Source organism: Pan paniscus, chromosome 10 (assembly GCF_029289425.2).
Source record: "Pan paniscus chromosome 10, NHGRI_mPanPan1-v2.0_pri, whole genome shotgun sequence".
In the NCBI taxonomy this organism is placed as follows: domain Eukaryota; kingdom Metazoa; phylum Chordata; class Mammalia; order Primates; family Hominidae; genus Pan; species Pan paniscus.
The window spans coordinates 30261025-30279841 of record NC_073259.2 but is presented as its reverse complement, the minus strand read 5'-3'; the positions used below and the strand labels follow the sequence as shown (position 1 = coordinate 30279841).

The window sequence follows — 18817 nt, the reverse complement described above, 5'->3', positions numbered from 1 at the left end:
GTTGATCTCAATTAAGTGTGGTATATGAGGGCCTTTATTTTTTGTTTTATTCTTTAAAATTCTAACCCCAGTATCATACAATGGAAAGGTCCTTTATTAGCAAGTCATCTTCTCTAGATGCTATGCACTCCTACTTCTCATATAAAGCTGTTTGTTTTAGCCCAAGAAGGCCAGGGTCTCTCTTTTCCCACTTTTTCCTCTGCCTGGAATGCCCTTTTTTGCAGTGAACACCTACTCACCTTTTAATACATACTCAAAATTTATCTTTTGAATGGCACCTTCCCTGACTTCTCAGACAACACAGTATACTGTGTTTTGCCTGTGTTTTCTTACACATTTGTCAATTTCAAGAGTTTAATTGAATAAAGAAATAATAGCATTTACTTTGTAGTATTTTAATTACTATATATTGGCACAAGTAAAGGCTTCCATTTTTTAAAAGTATTATGAATATAAAATTTATGGAGATGTAGATAACATAGTCAAATATTTACCTTCAGTATTCAGCTATTAATTTAGTTATGCATAAATATTTTAAATCACATTATATAAATTTAGAAATACTATATTTAGAAAATACTAAATACTAGTATTTAGAATACTAGTATTAAATATAGTATTTAGAAATACTATATTTTTCTCATTTTCACAATTTTATGAAGGCTCTTCATATATCCTGATATTGTGTTTGTCATTACCAGAGCCACATTTTGAGTCTGCCGAGACCACCTCGGTCGGGGAGACCCTAACCCAGCGGTGCTAGAGAAATTAAAGACACACACACAGAAATATAGAGGTGTGAAGTGGGAAATCAGGGGTCTCACAGCCTTCAGAGCTGAGAGCCCCAAACAGAGATTTACCCACATATTTATTAACAGCAAGCCAGTCGTTAGCATTGTTTCTATAGATATTTGATTAACTAAAAGTATCCCTTATGGGAAACGAAGGGATAGGCCGAATTAAAGGAATAGGTTGGGCTAGTTAACTGCAGCAGGAGCATGTCCTTAAGGCACAGATCGCTCATGCTATTGTTTGTGGCTTAAGAATGCCTTTAAGCAGTTTTCCGACTTGGGCGGGCCAGGTGTTCCTTGCCCTCTTCCGGTAAACCCACAACCTTCCAGCGTGGGTGTTATGGCCATCATGAACATGTCACAGTGCTGCAGAGATTTTGTTTATGGCCAGTTTTGGGGCCAGTTTATGGCCAGATTTTGGGGGGCTTGTTCCCAACAGAGTCATCAAGTACACTTTTCTCAGAGTATACCATCTTCACATCTGTTTGTTTGAAATACAGTGCTTTTAAAACTTGTGCATGATACTGTCATTAGAAATTTGTCTACAAGCTACAAGAGCCTATTTGACTAGTGTAGGATGGTGACTCTTTTAATTCAGTCTATAGATATTTAATTATGACCTCCTTAAAGTAATTAATTACAGTATTTTTAATGGTCATTAATATGCTTTTTTTCCAACAGTATCTACTCTTTGCATTGTGCATAACCCCAGGAATGATTATTGTCTATTAAATTTCTTTCCCTTCTTTTTTTTAATATTAATTCCATCACATGACCTTCTAAGCATCCAAACTAGTACTAATTGCTACTGTTTCTTTCCCAAACATTATTTTGTTCAAAAAAAAAAAAAAAGTAATTGAAAAGATTTCCACTTCCTGTAATGATGGACTGGGTCACTCAACTGATTCTTTCAAATTTCATTTTCTAGGACAAGATGCATGGCCAAGCCTGAAACCTGTGACACAGGGAACCATATCTTCCCAAAAGGAAGAGCATCCAATATTTTGAACAGTAATAAAATCCAGAGATTCTGAGCTATTAGTGCCCCTAATGGTTTGGGAAAATAAACATTCTCTTTGGAGGATAACCTCACCTTTGGCCTCAAATAACTCCACAAAAAATATCTAGCAAAGATAATTAGACAATGAGGAGATAAGAAACCATGAGTGATAGCCAGAAGAAATAATAGACAATAGAGACACACCCACAGGAACTCCAGATATTGGGATTATCAGAAATAAATGACAAAAGAACTATTTACAATGTTCAAGGAGGTTTTTAAAAGCCAAGCTTAGACTTCATCAGGAAATCATAAGCACTAAAATAACAGATTTGAAAATGAGCTACATAGGAATTCTAGCACTGAGAAATAACCAAAATTAAGAAAGCAGTGGGTGAGTTTAACATCAGGTAGAGCTAAAAAATAAATCATGAAAGCAGACAAATCAGAAGAAATAATAAAAACGCAGCATCAAAACAAAAGATAATAAAATATGGAAAAGAAGAATAAGAGATATACAGAACACAGTAATGTCTAATATACTAATTGAACTCCCAGAAAGAAAAAAAAAAATTTTTTTTTTTGAGACAGAGTCTCACTTTTTCACCCAGGCTGGAGTGCAGTGGCACGATCTCAGCTCACTGCACCCTCTGCCTCCTGGGTTCAGGCAATTCTTCTGACTCAGCTTCCCGAGTAGCTGGGATTACAGGCACATACCACCATGCCCAGCTATTTTGTATTTTTAGTAGAGACGGGGTTTCACCATATTGGCCAGGCTGGTCTCGAACTCCTGACCTCAAGAGATCCACCGCCTCAGCCTCCCAAAGTGCTGGGATTACAGGTGTGAGTCACCACGTCCCATTCAGAAAGAAAAATTAAAGAATATAGAGTCAATATTTGAAAAGATAAAAGCTGCAAACTTACTAAAACCTATGAAAAACATCACACAAATTCAAGCAGTCCAAGAAATTCCAGGCAGAATATATTTTTTAAATCCTTACCTAGATATATTACAGTGAAATTGTAGAAACCCAAAGATGAATGGAAAATTTTTAAAGCAGCTGGAAAAAGAAAGCAGATTTTATTCAAAGCAATGACAGACTGACGGTAACCTTCTCACTCAACAGGAACATAGAAGCCACAACAAAGTACAGTGATATATTTCTAATATACAAAAAGAAAATAACTGCTGCACAGAAAAAGATATTTAGTAAATGAAGGTGAAATAAAAGACGTTGTCAAGTCAACAAAACAGACACATACTAAAAAGAACTTCTAAAGGGTACACTTAAAATATAAGCACTCGACATCAAAGAATGTAATAAATACATGGGTGATGCTAAATGAATCTTGACTACATAAAATAATAATGTCTTAAATTTATATATTAATATTTATATATATTCTATTATAATATATTACAAAAATAGCATATAAATCAGGAGGAGTAAATGAAGTTAAGGTGTTCTAAACTCTTTACATTGTGTGACAGAAGGAAAAAGCTATCAATTTACATTATACTTTGATAAGCAAAGGTAGAATATGAGCTTCAGTGAATAAAAAGACTACTAGAAGATTAATAAACAAATAAACTCCTAACAGATAACATAAAACGGTATCTTTATGGCTATGAGATAGGAAAATATTTCTTAAATAGGACACAAAAAACACTAAAAGGAAAGAATTGATAAATGCATTGTATTAAAATTAAAATCTTTGTTCATCTGGACACTATTGAAAGAGGGAAAAACCACAGCACAGTGGGGAAAAATATTTGCAACACATGCAACTACAAAAAGACTCATATCCATCTCAACAAATCATTAAGAAAAAGACTCATAACTTAGAAAATGGAGCAAGAGATTTTAACAAAGTGTTCTCAATTAAGGAGATCCAAATTGCCTTAAACATATGATAATGTGCTCAATCTCATATATCAGGGAAATGCATATTCAAACCACAGTGAGATACCACTGCACACCCAACACAATTGTTTAAATTTAAAAGAAAGACTGACAATACCAACTGTTGATGAGGATGTGGAATAGCAGGGATTCTTCCACTCTGCTGGTGAGAATGTAAATTACAATCATTTTGGAAAACAGTTAAGCAGCAATTCTATCCATATATGTGTGACTAAACAAAAATGTGTTTATAGCAGCATTATTCAAAATAGCCCACAACTAAAAAAAAATCATCTATCAATAGTAAAATGGATGAATTACAGTGTATTCCTACAATGAATAGCAGTGAAATATACTCACAAGAAATGAGTGTATCTCACGTTGAGCAAAAGGAAGACAAAAATTATACATCCTGTAGGATTTCATTCATGTAAAGAGCAAGAAAGGGCAAAGCTAATATCTAATCTTAGAAATCCCGGTAATGGAGAAGGAGAGGGTATAGGTGTGTGGTAATTGGGAGAGGCACAAGCAGTCTCGTAATATACTTTTTCTTGGTCTGATTGTTACTCACATAGGTGTGCTCCCTTTGTGATAATTCATCATCAAGCTGCACACTTATGGTCTGTGTATTTTTCTATATGTAGTTTGACTTCAATTGAAAATGTTAAAGACGAAAAAGTAATTGAGAGACTACCCAGTAATATATGAGATTTATAAGGACTGAAATATAAAGTGATAACCTCCTTAGGATGATTTTGAAGAAATCATTCCCTTGAACTGGTGATATGGAGTGTTTTTTACCTTTGTTTCTCTCCTAATAGACTGTGAATTTGGCAGGGACAGGCCCTGTGTCCTCATCTCTGCCTGACAGAGTGGACTCTCCCTGTTTGTGGGATTCATGAAATAATGTACTAACGTGAGAAATGTATTTCTATTCCCAGGTTAAGAAAACGACTGAAGCTACCTTGCAGACAATACAAGATATGGTCACCATCGAGGACTATGATGTTTCTGAATGCTTCCAGCACAGTCGTTCCACAGAATCTGTGAAGTCCACTGTCTCTGAAACCTACCTGAGTAAACCCAGCATCGCCAAGAGAAGAGCCAACCAGCAGGAAACCGAACAGTTCTACTTCATGGTGTGCCCGCCGCTTCCCAAGCCACTCTACAGAGCTCAGATCTAGGATTCCCAAGTGCCACTTCTATAGTCACATCAGAACCATCTGGGGTTCCTTTTGTTAAAATAGACTCCTGTCTACCATCAGAGTTCCTGATTCAGTCAGTCTCGGAAAGAGTTTAGGAGTTATTTAGGAGTTAGTTAGTTAGGAGTTATTTAGTTAGTTAGAGGACTGGTATAAAACAGTACTTTTAGCTGGGCACAGGGGCTCACCCCTCTAATCCCAACACTTGCGAGGCTGAGGTGGGAGGATCATTTGAGCCCAGGAGTTTGGGACCAGCCTGGGCATCATGGCAAAACCCTGTCTCTACAAAACATATATATATATTTATATTTATATATGTTTTTATATTTATATAGATATATAAATTAGCCAGCAGGCATAATGATGTGCAATTGTAGTCCTAGCTACTTGGGAGGCTGAGGTGAGAGGATCGCTTAAGCCCAGGAGGCAGAGGTTGCAGTGAGCTGAGATCATTCTACTGCACTCCAGCCTGGGCAAGAGAGTGAGACCCCAACTCTAAAATTTAAAAACACACAGTACTTTTAAACTTTAATATCTATACATGTCACCAGGAGAGCTGGTGAAAGTGCCAGTTCTTATTTCCAGAGGTCTGGTACAGAAGGAACCTGAGAGTGTGCATCTCTCCTAGGCTCCCAAGGGTTGGCTGATGCTGCTGGTCTGCAGACCACACTTCAAGTAACAAGTTTCTAGGGTCTAGAAGATCAAAGTGGCTGGATTTTAGATCTATGAAAAGTTCCTTGACATTGAATAATTTTTAAAAATTAAAAATTAGGCTGGGTGCAGTGGCTCACGCCTGTAATCCCAGCACTTTGGGAGGCCGAGGCAGGCGGATCACCTGAGGTCAAGAGTTCAAGACAAGCCTGACCAATATGGAGAAACCCCATCTCTACTAAAAACAGAAAAATTAGCCAGGTGTGGTGGCGGGCGCTTATAATCCCAGCTACTCAGGAGGCTGAGGCAGGAGAATCGCTTGAACCCCAGAGGAAGAGGTTGCAGTGAGCCAAGATCGCGCCACTGCACTCCAGCCTGGGTGACAAGAATGAAACTCTGTCTCAAAAAAAAAAAAGATTTAAAAATTATTCTTGCCTTTTGCAGAAACTCAGAGAATATTTGGAAGGCAGTAATCTCATCACAAAACTTCAAGCCAAACATGACTTGCTGCAGAGGACCCTGGGAGAAGGTGAGTTATCCGAAATGTATGGGAAGATGACCTGGATGATACATCGTATCATGTATATATTCCAGAAAGAGTATGAATTGTATATTTGTGCTTTAAGAAGCAGAGGACACTCTGTGTTTAGATTTGGTTTCGTTTGTATATGTCATGATTAAGTTCTCCTGGCACGATTTTCTTCTAAAGCATGGTGCTAACCTTGAGGAAGCGTAGTGAAATCTAGGGAGGGCTGGAAAGTCAATACCGAGCTCCTAGGGAGGGATCTTCAGAGCGTGGTGCTCCTGATCGTAGAAAAGTCTGGAAACACTGCCCCTCCCCTACCTGCTGACCCCCCAGTCTCTTCTTCCTTCCCTTCTCAGACTTCTGCACCCTTCCAACCCCACCCCTGTTTGTTTTAATGGGCGAGTATTTGTTGTTCCATCTGTTGCCTGTTTAGACTCTGGAAACCAGTTAAACCAGTTTGGGTCATTTTTTTCTTTCAGCAGGCATTGGCTGTAGTTGAGAAACAATCTTAAAGTATAAGTAGATTGCTATGTCTAATAATAGTAACAAAACAACAGCAACAGCTAACACTTGAAAGGCTTTCTCTGTGCCAGGCTTTGTTCTGAGTTGTATATTTTACTGTGCACTAATAATTTCTCCGTTTTTACAAATGAGGAAACTGAGGGGAGGCATGGGAATACAGGCAAAGGGGACTGTATAAATGTTAATGTTTCTCTTTGTCTTTATGAAATTTAAAAGGAAAAAAATAAATACAAGCCAAGTTCCTGTCTTAAGTGCTTCATAGTCTGTAACTTTATCTTTTATTCACACTAGACCCTGCCAGAAGTTAGAAAAAGTAAAAGAGAATGTGGAAGGGAGTGGGAAACGAGAGGACTGAGTTGTGTGAGTAACTCAGGTCAAAAAAGAGATTGCCCCTCTTAGACCTAAATTCTTGCCTCCCACAATTCTGGAACCTTCCTTAACCATAAAGTTTCTATCACCTTATCTCCTGGTTTCCACCAAAGAACTCATCATCCTCAGGGAATGACCACATGGAGAAAGGTTATCATGACCTAAGAACCATGTCTGACACAGTTAGGATGAAAAGGCCAATTACACCTAGAAGGAAAAAAAAACAACAACAACACTTAAACTACTAAAAAGTGTCATTAAAAAATAAAATAACCAAATACAATGTATGAACCTTCACACACTAGATTAAATTAGATAGTGAATCAAAAAGCAAAAGTTACGAAAGACATTTTAAGAACAATTAGGGAAGTTGAAATACAGACTGTATATTAAATAATATTATTGAATTAGTGTTAATTTTCCTAGATATGATAATGGTATTGTGATTATAAAGAAGAACATTCTTATTCTTAAGAAATGCTTGCTAAAGTGTCATGATGTCTGCAACTTACCTTCAAATGGTTCTAAAAAAAAAAGAGGGAGAGAGAAAGAAGGTACAGTCAATGTGGCAAACATTAACAGCCGGAAAATCTACATGAAGGGGATAAGGATGCTTCCTGTACTGCTCTTTTAACTCTTCTGTAGGTTTGAACTTTAAAAAAAAAAGTCTTTTTATCTTTGAATAGTTTTCTTACAATTGTGTCCTGTTTTTTCTTTTTTCCCTCACAGTGTCATGTAAGGTCTTTTTTTTTTTTTTTTTTTTTCAATTTTTCACAAATGCCTGATATTTCAAGTGATGCCCTCAAGGTCAGTTGCCAGGCCCAAAGCATAAATTATCCTAAGTGTAGATGAACGCTTACAGGCACAAAGTCCTACCCTATGAGGATGGATACCACTTTAGAAATTGTGTTTGAGAGCATGAAGTAGTGGGGGAATTCATTCTTGGCACTGCTTGCAGACACATGTGTTAATATGCTTGGGGCCACATTCTGAAACTTTTATGGTACGTATTCAACATGGATTCTCTTGTGTCTCCTAGAGAGAAAGCCCCAATGGTTAATATTCTTCTACATGTCATTATTGGATGGGGCTATATTCTAGCCAATTTATTGAGTCCACATGCCAAATTCCGTCTTTAGCTGCTGAACTGCATAAATCTGTATTATACTTTGTGAACTGCAAGCCAGAATTTTCTTTTTTTTTTTTTTTTGAAATGGAGTTTCACTCTCATTGCCCAGGCTGGAGTGCAGTGGTGCAATCTCAGCTCACTGCAACCTCCACCTCCCAGGTTTAAGTGATTCTCCAGCCTTGCCTGCTGAGTAGCTGGGATTACAGGCATTTGCCACCACGCCCAGCTAATTTTGTATTTTTAGTAGAGACGGGGGTCTCACCATGTTGGCCAGGCTGGTCTCGAACTCCTGACCTCAGGATCCACCCACCTCAGCCTCCCAAAGTGCTGAGATTACAGGCATGGGCCACCGTGCCCAGTTCAGGATTTCTTTATCTTGGAATTTTTTTCAACGGGCTCTGGTATACCAGGGACACAAGCTGTGCTGAGGTGTATAAAACCTTCACAGGACGTCCATTTATGCTGCAGAAGAAACTGGATAGCTTTCATCCATCAGCAGCAGGCACACTAGCCTCTGCCCACTGGTTGCAGACGTCTCTGCTTCCTAGCCCTGCCCCTTTTGCAGGCTGGGTGGCACACCAATTGCTGGTCACTGCCTGGATATGACACTGACAAATTTGCCCAGAGAAAAGCTGAGCATGGGAGACATGCCCCACCTTTTAACTCAACCATTATAAGCCTGCTGGCTTTCTGTGCAAGCCCTCTTCATGTTAATAGGCTACATCAAAGGAGACCAGGAGAGTTAATGGCGCCCATCACATAGTGAAGTAATCCCATGGTGAGCTCTTATGGAGGAATCTGAGTCCAGATTTGGTGTGATAGGGTTACTAGTACAGGATTCAATGGTTATGTTTGGGGACAGTCCTGACTTTTTATATAGAAATCACCTCTCTGAAGTATACTAGACTCACCGCTGCAAAAACTGCCTTCATAGTAAAACAAATAGAGCCTAACCCGAAGATTTAGCCGTTGCTCGTACACAGCTGAATCTGTAACTACAGACATGTGTTTGGCCTGCCTTACTGCTCGCTTTTTGGTAGGCTGCCAATGGCCCAGTAAGTTCTTTGATTTACAACATTGTGAAGCAACTAGATTGGGCTCTTAAAGTGGCACTGTCAAAATTCAGAATTCCAAATCTTTGAAAACTACTGAAATAGAAAGAAGCACGCAATGAGTTGTTAAGACCAAACTCATTATTATCATTTTCTTCATCCCTCAGCAACACCATTGTATCTTTTTGTGATGTCATTTGTTTTTAAATCATAGAAGTTAAATTGACCACAGTAAATGAGATATACATCTATAAAACTGAGGCACTGATTTTTTTTTTCTTTTTCAGTAATGAGCCTTAATGTTCACATTGGCTTCTTTGTGTGCAGCATTTGGAGTTAAGGGGGTGCAAATATCAGTGCGATTTTGCTAAACAAAAAATCTGATACTAGGAGCTGAGCTCCATATTTTATTGCTTCTTGCCCTGGGCATAAGGTTTCTGACAAAGGAATTTAATAGATTATCCTCATACAATCCATTGTCTGTCTTTGAGTAGGAGTACAAGTATACTTTCAAAAGGGAAGCTGATTGTGAGTAATTATGGTTTTTTAGAAAAGCACTGCAGTAGTTGGTATTCTTAAGGAAGAAAAGGGACTGGAAAGTAATGCCAGGAGTTCTCATCCGTCATTCATTAGGGAGCAAATCCAGGATGCCTGTGTCTCATTTGAGCCATACACATTTTAAGTATTTTATCTCCTTTTTTAAAATATCAAATTGCCACCAAACTGTATTTTGGTTATCCCATTAACTATATGTAGGAGATAAAATGCATTTAGGTGTGAAAAATAATTCACTTCATAATTCTCGAGTGAAATTTAAGAGTAGCTGAAAAAAAATGTTTGAACCAAGAACAAGTTAAGCCTGGGTTATTTTTTTCCTTCAAAATGGCTTATATGTTGGGGGGTGTGGTGAGGGGAAGGAGTGGTCCGTTGTTTTTAATAATTAAGTAGCTTTCCAAAGAAAATGATTGAAATCTAATCCTCAGACTGCTGGAAGCTTTCACATTTCTCTGGGAAGAAGAGTCTTCTAAGCTTGTGTGTTATTGATCTATTAATGATGATACTGATTAAAAAATAAAACCTCATTCATCAGTTGAGACACACTCAGGACTATTAGCTGAAAAAACAATGGATGTGGTAGTGTGGTTATACTGGGAATCATAGTTCTTGCAAAGCACGCTCTTGGTTCATTATTCAAAATGTATCTTTTATAGGTTTTTAATTTTTTATCTCATACTATTAACTATGGATGGATGGAGCAAAATAATTTTAAGCATTTTACATATCATTTTCTAAATCTAGGGAATAATTTGTTAGGATATTGTTACAAAAATAGCAGAATTTCAAAGTTATAACACATTTCATTTCTAAGGAATTCTCATTGGCATCATTATCATTGAGTCACTTGAAAGTGATTACCTATGTTATCAAATTTACATTTATAGATATTAATTTAATAATGTACATATTTATAGAATTTATTAAATTTATTTAAATATTCAGTATTTTGTATTTGGCTTTAGGCATATGAGGCAGACAGAATTGTAAGCCATAATACCTACCTTTCTTCTAGGATCTTTCAAAGTATTTGCCAAGAAAAAAGACTTACGTTTTTAAAGGTGGTACATTATAGTGTTTGGGAGCTAGTACATTATAGTTCCTGGGATCTCAGGACTGGGATTAAAACAAACTTGGACCTGAGTGCCACACCCACCCCATACTAATAGCGTGACCTTGGGCAAGTCACTTTTCTATATGCTCAGTCTTTTCTGTAAAATAAGGATAACAATAGAAGCTACCTCATAAAGTCGTTGTGAAAATTGTGAGTTAATATATGTAATATAAAGTGCTTATAATGGTGTCTAATAAATATTAGACATCATTGCTGTTTTTATTGTTGTTACTAATATATATTGCATCATACCTAATTAGACTTAATGCTGTCATAAAGTATGCAACATAACAACATAATACAGCACAAGCCAGACAGTTTCTCTACCCTCAACCCTTTGCACATTCTACTGCCTCACACTGGGTGATCTTACGTGGCTCCTATGGACCCAACACAATCTAAATGGTGGTGACTCTCACATCTTTATCTCCAGCCCTGTCTTTTCTCTGTGCTCTAACCCTGTATAGCCAGCTTGCTGCCGAACACTTCTATTAGGATATCCCATAAGGCACCACATACCACAGTCAGCTCACCATCTGCCCACTCTACCTCTCAGGAGACCTTCACTCCCATTCATGAATAGCTATAAATTATTCTGAAGTTCTATGTACACCTTCACCTTTTTCTTCTCCTCCAAGGTAGCAGAAGGCCAGCAAAAGGAAGGGACTTATAACTTAAATAAGTAGAACTGGGAAGAGGAGGAAGAGGAGATTCTTCCCTTCCCTTCATCCCCACTTCAAGTCATGTCCATGAACTCATTCTGCCAACATTTTTACTGTGGCCTGGCCCTATGTGAAGAAAGGTAGTCTCAGATTTTAACTGTTTCACCCTATTTAATCAATAGATATTAACCAAATCCTTTATGTTATTTGTTATTCAAGAGGAGATAATAGAGTCAAAGGCTCTACTGCAGCCTGGAAGTGTTGGTTCACCATTCCCAACAAGCCAGCTTTCTTTACCATTGTCATGTTGGCCTTGCCCTAGAAATCTGAATCACTGCATTATGATATGATAGGCTGAGCTTAGCTGTTTGTGCTGCAACGTGACCATCCCCTGCCAGCTATATTTTCAAGCTGTTTCAGGACCATGTCATTATTTTGCAAACAAACCAGCTGAATGGTTCAATGTTTCCCACATTCCTTCCCACTACTCCGCCCTAAATGTACAAAGCAACCGATAAACACATGCAAACTTGAAATTATTGCAGATTGTCGGAGCACTACAAAAATTCAGCCCTGTTACTTAAAACAAGTCAAGAAACCCAAATGTATAAGAAGTTGATGTTTTAATGGACAGAGAACTCTGTGAAAGGCTTTTAGCTTACAAGTTGGTGGAATGTAGTATCATTTAATGTCCTTGTACTTTAATATTCGCAAATGTCATTTCTGATTACAGAATACAGCTTCTCTCCAGTCCCCTGATTCATATTATAGAAAGAACACCAACTTAGTCTAAGGAAAATTGAACCCTCCCAACTGTATTTGAACCCATCCTTCTCCCTAACAAGTGTCAGTCAAAACAGAGAGAATAACTAACATCTAAATCTTGGATGTGTCTTATTTGTATTTCATTTTTGGGCTTACAGTTATGATCAAGCAGCTATTCTTGTTTCTTTTCTGAAAAAAAAAAACACAGCCTCAAATTGCCAAGTGAAACATGATTCTCAAATCTATAGAACTTATTAAATTTTATGTATAGATTTTATGAAATGTTTACGCTGAATTATGTGTCTATCTTCATATGCTATCCTCATGTTTTCTGCCATAAAAACGTGTAAGTTATTACAAACTCAGTGTTTTAAAATACCGGATAGGAGATACAAAAGAGTACCACATACACTCCGCTGATTCCTTTCAGTTTACTTACTTTAAATTTTTTTCCTGCAGGTCATAGAGCTGAATATATGACTACAAGGTAGGAAAATATTTTATCATAACTTATAGCGTATTTTACTTTCTCTTTAACAAGAAGCAACCATTTCAATGCTGAAAGAATTAACATTTTGTTAATGAGTACGGGAGAGAGTTTTGGCTTGACAAAGCATAGCAACATGAAATGTTTGGGCTTCTTACAAGACTAGGTATGTTCTGGCTTATTTTTGTTTCCCTCTGGAATTGTAAAGCTCTTTAATAGGCAGAGACAGTAACAAAAACCTAAGTTAAACCGGCTTGGTTTATCTAATCCAGAACACTTTAACTGTTTCTAAATAGTGTGACAGGACTTTTGATTTGATAGTTTAATTTAAAAAAAAATATGATGTGTACATCTACTGCATAAGTAAGTAGAAAGTACAATTATTTTCTGTTCCTATTTTCCTTTAGTCATATAAAAATTAGAGCTGGCCGGGTGCAGTGGCTCAGCCTGTAATCCCAGCACTTTGGGAGACTGAGGCGGGTGGATCACCTGAGGTCAGGAGCTCACGACCAGCCTGGCCAACGTGGTGAAACCCTGTCTCTACTAAAAATACCAAAAAATTAGCCGGGCATGGTGGTGTGCGCCTGTAATCCCAGCTACTCAGGAGGCTGGGGCAGGAAAATCACTTGAACCCGGCAGGCGGAGGTTGCAGTGAGCCAAGATTGCACCACCACACTCCAGCCTGGGCAAGAGCGAGACTCCATCTCAAAAAATAAAAATAAAAAATAAAAATAAAAATTTGAGCTATATTGAGTATCTTTAGGATTTTAGCTGTCTGTATATTCTCCATTTTGATTCACTTTAAACATTTAACTTTTAACACATACTCCCATATTGTACTTTCTTCATTCAGGGGAGGATTGTGAAGCTACTACAAGAAAGGAAAGCCATTTGGGCAGCAGATTCTGATTTGGGTTGGGGAAAGTTTGTGGCAACTTTTATTTTTCTATGTCACCATTTGTGCAACAGACAGAAATTATCTAATTAGCATAGCAAGATGTTGCATTTTTGAAATTGAGTTCTCTTTGAAATAAGAGGCATTTAGAACACTGGTATATCTGTTGCAGTAATTGGCAAGTTGACTTTCAAGGATCTATAATGTTATTGCTGGGCAGCTTATTCATAAGGAAGCCCCTCGTACTTCATGGTAAACCAACTAGAAAGATACAGCTCCTGACTTTTCCAAACCTAACAAAAGAAAAAAACACTGAGGTTTTTCTTCACTGTGTCAGTGAAAAAGAAGACTATTACCTCGACCTGGTAATATGCAGCTTATAGAGATGTTTTTCACCTATAGCATCTCCTTGCACTATCAATTATTTTACCTGTTGTTTCTCAATTATAATTACTGTAAGGCACTTCAAAAAAAGAGATTTTTTTAAAAAGCAGAAATGGAAATATATTAATTTGCCATGAGAGCTATAATTGCCAAATAGACTAGATATTCACATCAACCTGACCAGTACTTCCTCTCATGTGGGCATCCTCTGTAGGAAACCAAATTATCAGGAAGTCATGTGGTAGCCACAGAATCAGAATGAGTCACGCAATTGGAATGTTGAACGTCCCTGGCTCTGTTCACTTGATGTGGGTGTAGCAGAGCAAGAATCATCAGACCTCTGCCATGGAAATTACTTTGATAAGCACTGAGGCAATTCGTTTTCATTCCAGGTTCCTCTCACAACTTGCATGCGTTCATATTTACCGTACTATAGAATCCTACAGAGGTGATTTTCAGGCCTTTCATAGAAGACTCAAAAGATATCCCTCCATTAGCCAGCATTACCCTGCGTCTCCCAGTCATGCGGGGACAATGATTCAGTGCATTGGAGGTTTTTGGCTCCGTCTACAAGATTGGCTTGCTCCGTGAATCAGTGACCAAACAAAATTCTAATCTCCTTAGCTTTGTCAGCTTCTCCAGATATCACCAGATGTGAAGCTCTCTTGGACCTTATTGTAATAACCACATTTTCTAGTTTTTTAATGCTTTGGTATATTGGGGCCTTTCTGACCCCAGAAGTACTGCCCCTCCTGGGATTAGCCAATTCCTAGCAGTAGTAGTAAGAACTGGCTTGCCAAGTGTGCCTTTTGTATGCAAGCCAGGTGATCCAGACGACCTACCTCCAACCACCTCCTTCATGGTTCTGACACTCACAGCCACTATTCCCCTTCCCTAATCACCCCAAGGCCAGGTACGGGACAACTTAGGGATAGTCCCTATGCCCCAAAGCCCACTGGAATCATTCCAACTAGCCTATTCTAAACCTGCTTGCCCAGCTTCTCCCATTCCCTCCAGTGGGAACCACAATAAAGACTCCTGCCCACATTTTCCTTTGTGCCTTCTGCCTCCTGACCCACCCCGGTGCTTCCTTCTGTGGCCTCCCTGGTGGTGGGGCACATCCCCAACTCTTTAACAAACTATCTTTTCAGTGGTAGTTGTCTCCTGAACGTTGGCCTCCCCGTACCTGAATAAAAATGAAATCCACACTTTAAAATACTTTTAAAATAGTGAAAGGAGTGGATGAAATCAAGTATGTAGGGTTAAATGCTTTGGTGGTTGGTGGTTTTGTTCTTTTTACACCTATCAGATTATTTCCTCCATGAATGGCCAGAACTCAGTGTATAAAAGAGATCTCAGAAATTTCATCCGTGGCAGGAGATGACATGTTGCCTGATAGAAGTTTCCATATTCTCTCCTAGACACTTGCGAAGGCTTCTTTTAACCTCGCCAGCACTGTAGGACTTCAGGTGCTGCTTGCTGTGCACCTTGTTCATCATATGAGCCCATCTGCTGGGAGGGTCTTAGAATTTAGCTGTGGAAGGCTGTACCAGTAGGTTTGTTTCCTTACATGATAGTGTCTAAGGAAGCTAGTCAGGCTTCCACGTAACTTCTTGGGATCTGGTATATGAACCAGACTTTCTGAACTTAAGCTAAATGAGCTAAAAAAGATAAATTTTCCTAGAGTCTGAAGCTTAATGAAGGGCTTTACACAATTTCCTGGTGTGGTGTGTATCCTCCTATAAGCCTTGCAGTTAAAAAGGAGTTTTACATTAAAACATCCAGAGACAGGTCTCAGGGCTCTCCTTCCGTGTATTTCATTCAGCACAGTAGTAGAAGTTGAGTCAGGTAATTCTGGCCTTCTTTCCACTAAAGGGAGAGAGCAGAAGAGGTTCCCTCTCTGCAGTCACAGGGCAAGGTGTCACAGTTTCTAAATATACTACATGCTGCACTAGATGTGCATATGTCAGAGAGAATGGTTTATTCACCAGAGCAAATGGGCAGACTGGAGAGGAAGAGAGTCTGCAGTGGCATAAACAAGTACATCCTCAGATATTTAGGTGGTGGAATAGTTTGTTCTAAAGAAATAATAACTCATGCGAGCCTGTATGTCCCCCAAATTAGAAAAAGCAGTGAACCCAAATTATTTTTCTCACTTGTGACCTATTAATAGTTACTTTTGCATGAAATAAAATCCCATTACTACTGGAGGGGTATCGAACAGATGTGATGTTACTTGCATTGGTTTGCTGGGCTGAGTGAGGTGGCTCACGCCTATAATTCTAGCACTTTGGGAGGCCAAGGTGGAAGGATCTTTTGAGCCCAGGAGTTCAAGACCAGCCTGGAAAACACAGGGGGACTCCGTCTCTATAAAAAATTTAAAAATTAGCTGGGCATGATGGCATGCGCCTGTAGTCCTAGCTACTTGGGCTGAGGTGGGAGGATCCCTTGAGCCCAGAAGAAGGTGGAGGCTGCAGTGAGCCATGATCATTCCACTACACTCCAGCCTGGGTAACAGAGCAAGACTCTGACTTAAAAAAAAAAAAAATTATGTGTACCTAAAAATGTTATATTTAATTCCTCATTTGGGGATCTACCGGAGCCCTAATCTTTATGACCGGTTGTATCTTACTGTGTGACTTGTAAACCAAATAACAAGAATGCTGGTTTGTAACATTTGGCCAAATAGCTAACGAGTGTACTTGGTAGTGCTTATTTTAAAACAAACCAGCAAACAAACAAATGTCAGCTGCAGCATACAGGGAAACAGCAGTGTGAATAAACAATTTGTATGTTTTTTGATACAGAAGTGAAAGTAAATAAATGGGAAATGGGAGGGAATGTTTTCCCCTGTGATTGGGGGAGGGGAAGGAACCCAAGATTCCCGTGTTTTGTAATATTGATGTGACCTATAGATGTTTCATTTATTGTTTGATTTCTGCCATGCTCAGTAATTATATTCCCTTCCCTTAGGCCTCCAAATGTTCCCCCTAAGCCCCAGAAACACAGGAAGTCCAGGCCCCGCTCACAGTATAATACTAAGTTGTTTAATGGGGATTTGGAAACATTCGTCAAGGTACTGGCACCAGCCATCTGAGTGGCTGATCTCCATGCTTCTTACTATAATGGTCTCAGCCTCTTGTAAGAGGAGGAAGGTCATTATGTCCAAGTCTGTCCTGGGGCTCTTTGCTTTCCCAGAAAATCAATATAATATTTCCTGAAGTCAGAGAGGAAAGAATATTTGGGTTGAGTGCCGTCAGAAGAGAGAATAAATGTGGGTATTATTATGTGGGCATAAAAGAAAGCCCTCTTTCTTTATTTTTTTAAAAAGAGCCATAATTTGTACAGAAAGTTAAAAAGCAACCTGATAAAAATGTTGTATTTTTACTCATGCAAATGAGATGGCACAAAATATTCTTTAAAGTCTGCTTGTTAGGATAGCTCTGAAACACAGCAGGAGTTTTGATTTCCCATGACTTGAGGAATTCATTATATTGAATGAATTGTAAGACCCTACGATCTATACCTTGTATCTCTGCTGTGTTTACTCTTCGTCTTCTTTTTCATCCTGTATTTCTGATAATGCTTCTAGCCGAGGACGAAGAAACTCGCACACAAGACATCAGGTATAGTGCTGGAGGGACGTGAGGGTGCTCTTTCACTGTTGGTATCATTTTCAAGTTGTGCTCATGCTTGGCTTTAATTAGATTGTTAAGGTTTTTAAAAGAAAAATGTTTGCATTTGGAAATCAGACAAGTTTATAAATAGGTTTTACTTAGAAACTGTAGCAATCAAACACTAGAGGAAAAATGGGCACATTAAACTATTAGTTTTTACATTATGTGTTTGGCAAATGTATCAAGTTTGATCAAGGGCTTTATTAGGGAAAGTCAATGTTAAATACCAAATACACATTTAATACTGGATTATGGACCCTAGTGTGAATTTTACAAAAAAGAAAAGGGCTTGCTTTCTCCATTGTAGTTCACATTTTATGGCATGGGCTGCAGTGTTTCTGCAAACTAAGTTTATCTGAGAAACCATGTCATTAATAACCTCCCTTAATGATATATTACAGACGTCTTACTTTCTTAGGTCTGTTTATTGAATATGTGTACTAATAATCAAATAAATGTGCATGTGGCATGTATAAGGACAGACACATACATACATACATACATACATACATACATAGATTAAAAACCTCTGGCAGCCTTAAAAATCAGCCCTACTCTGGAATTAAGTGAAAAGCCACTGAAGAACCTAAATAGCAGTTACAGATCTACTGCCTTAAGCCTTAAATCCAGAAGAACCTTACTGGCTCTAATTTAATATAAAATTATTGTCAAATTTGATTACCTATTTTCCCAGCCCCTGGCTTATAAGCAGGGACAAATTATATGGAGAGAGAGGAACGATAAAATGAAAGCAATGAGATATGCAGCTGATGGCCTGGCAGAGAAAGAGAATATAGAAAAGCTGCAAGAAGCAGACGTAGGATTCTGTTGTATTTGATAATACAGTACGAGAATGGCTGCTTAAGATGATAGAAAAGCACATATTACGTATTTTTTCAATTTTTCATTAAGAGCAGTTAAATGAAAGTAAATTGAGGTACCAAAGAATAAATAAACCAGCTATCATGGAAAATTCACTTATAGGAGCTCTTCACAGCCCAGATGGCACATTGAAGAATCTTTGGTAATAGAAACAATACAGAGGGCTCCTTTCCACTTCTAAAAAGGGCTTGATCACTTGCAATCTCCACAATGTCACTGTGAAGACAGCAAGAGCAAAACCATTTTTTCT

General features: G+C 38.3%; 1 protein-coding gene across 3 annotated transcripts in view; it reads left to right on the top strand.

Annotated features, from left to right (window-relative positions):
• Nucleotides 1-18817, top strand: part of SRGAP1 (SLIT-ROBO Rho GTPase activating protein 1) — a 322245-nt gene that overhangs the window by 234396 nt on the left and 69032 nt on the right. For 2 of the 3 annotated variants that reach the window (XM_063593373.1, XM_003824809.5), the window contains exons 9-12: nucleotides 4637-4834; nucleotides 5993-6077; nucleotides 12702-12729; nucleotides 16982-17084. In XM_063593373.1, the coding sequence (XP_063449443.1) occupies nucleotides 4637-4834; nucleotides 5993-6077; nucleotides 12702-12729; nucleotides 16982-17084 (414 nt within the window). Of the gene's footprint in view, nucleotides 1-4636; nucleotides 4835-5992; nucleotides 6078-12701; nucleotides 12730-16981; nucleotides 17085-17600; nucleotides 17635-18817 lie in introns of all 3 variants that reach the window. The other variant, XM_008978446.5, reaches the window with a different exon arrangement.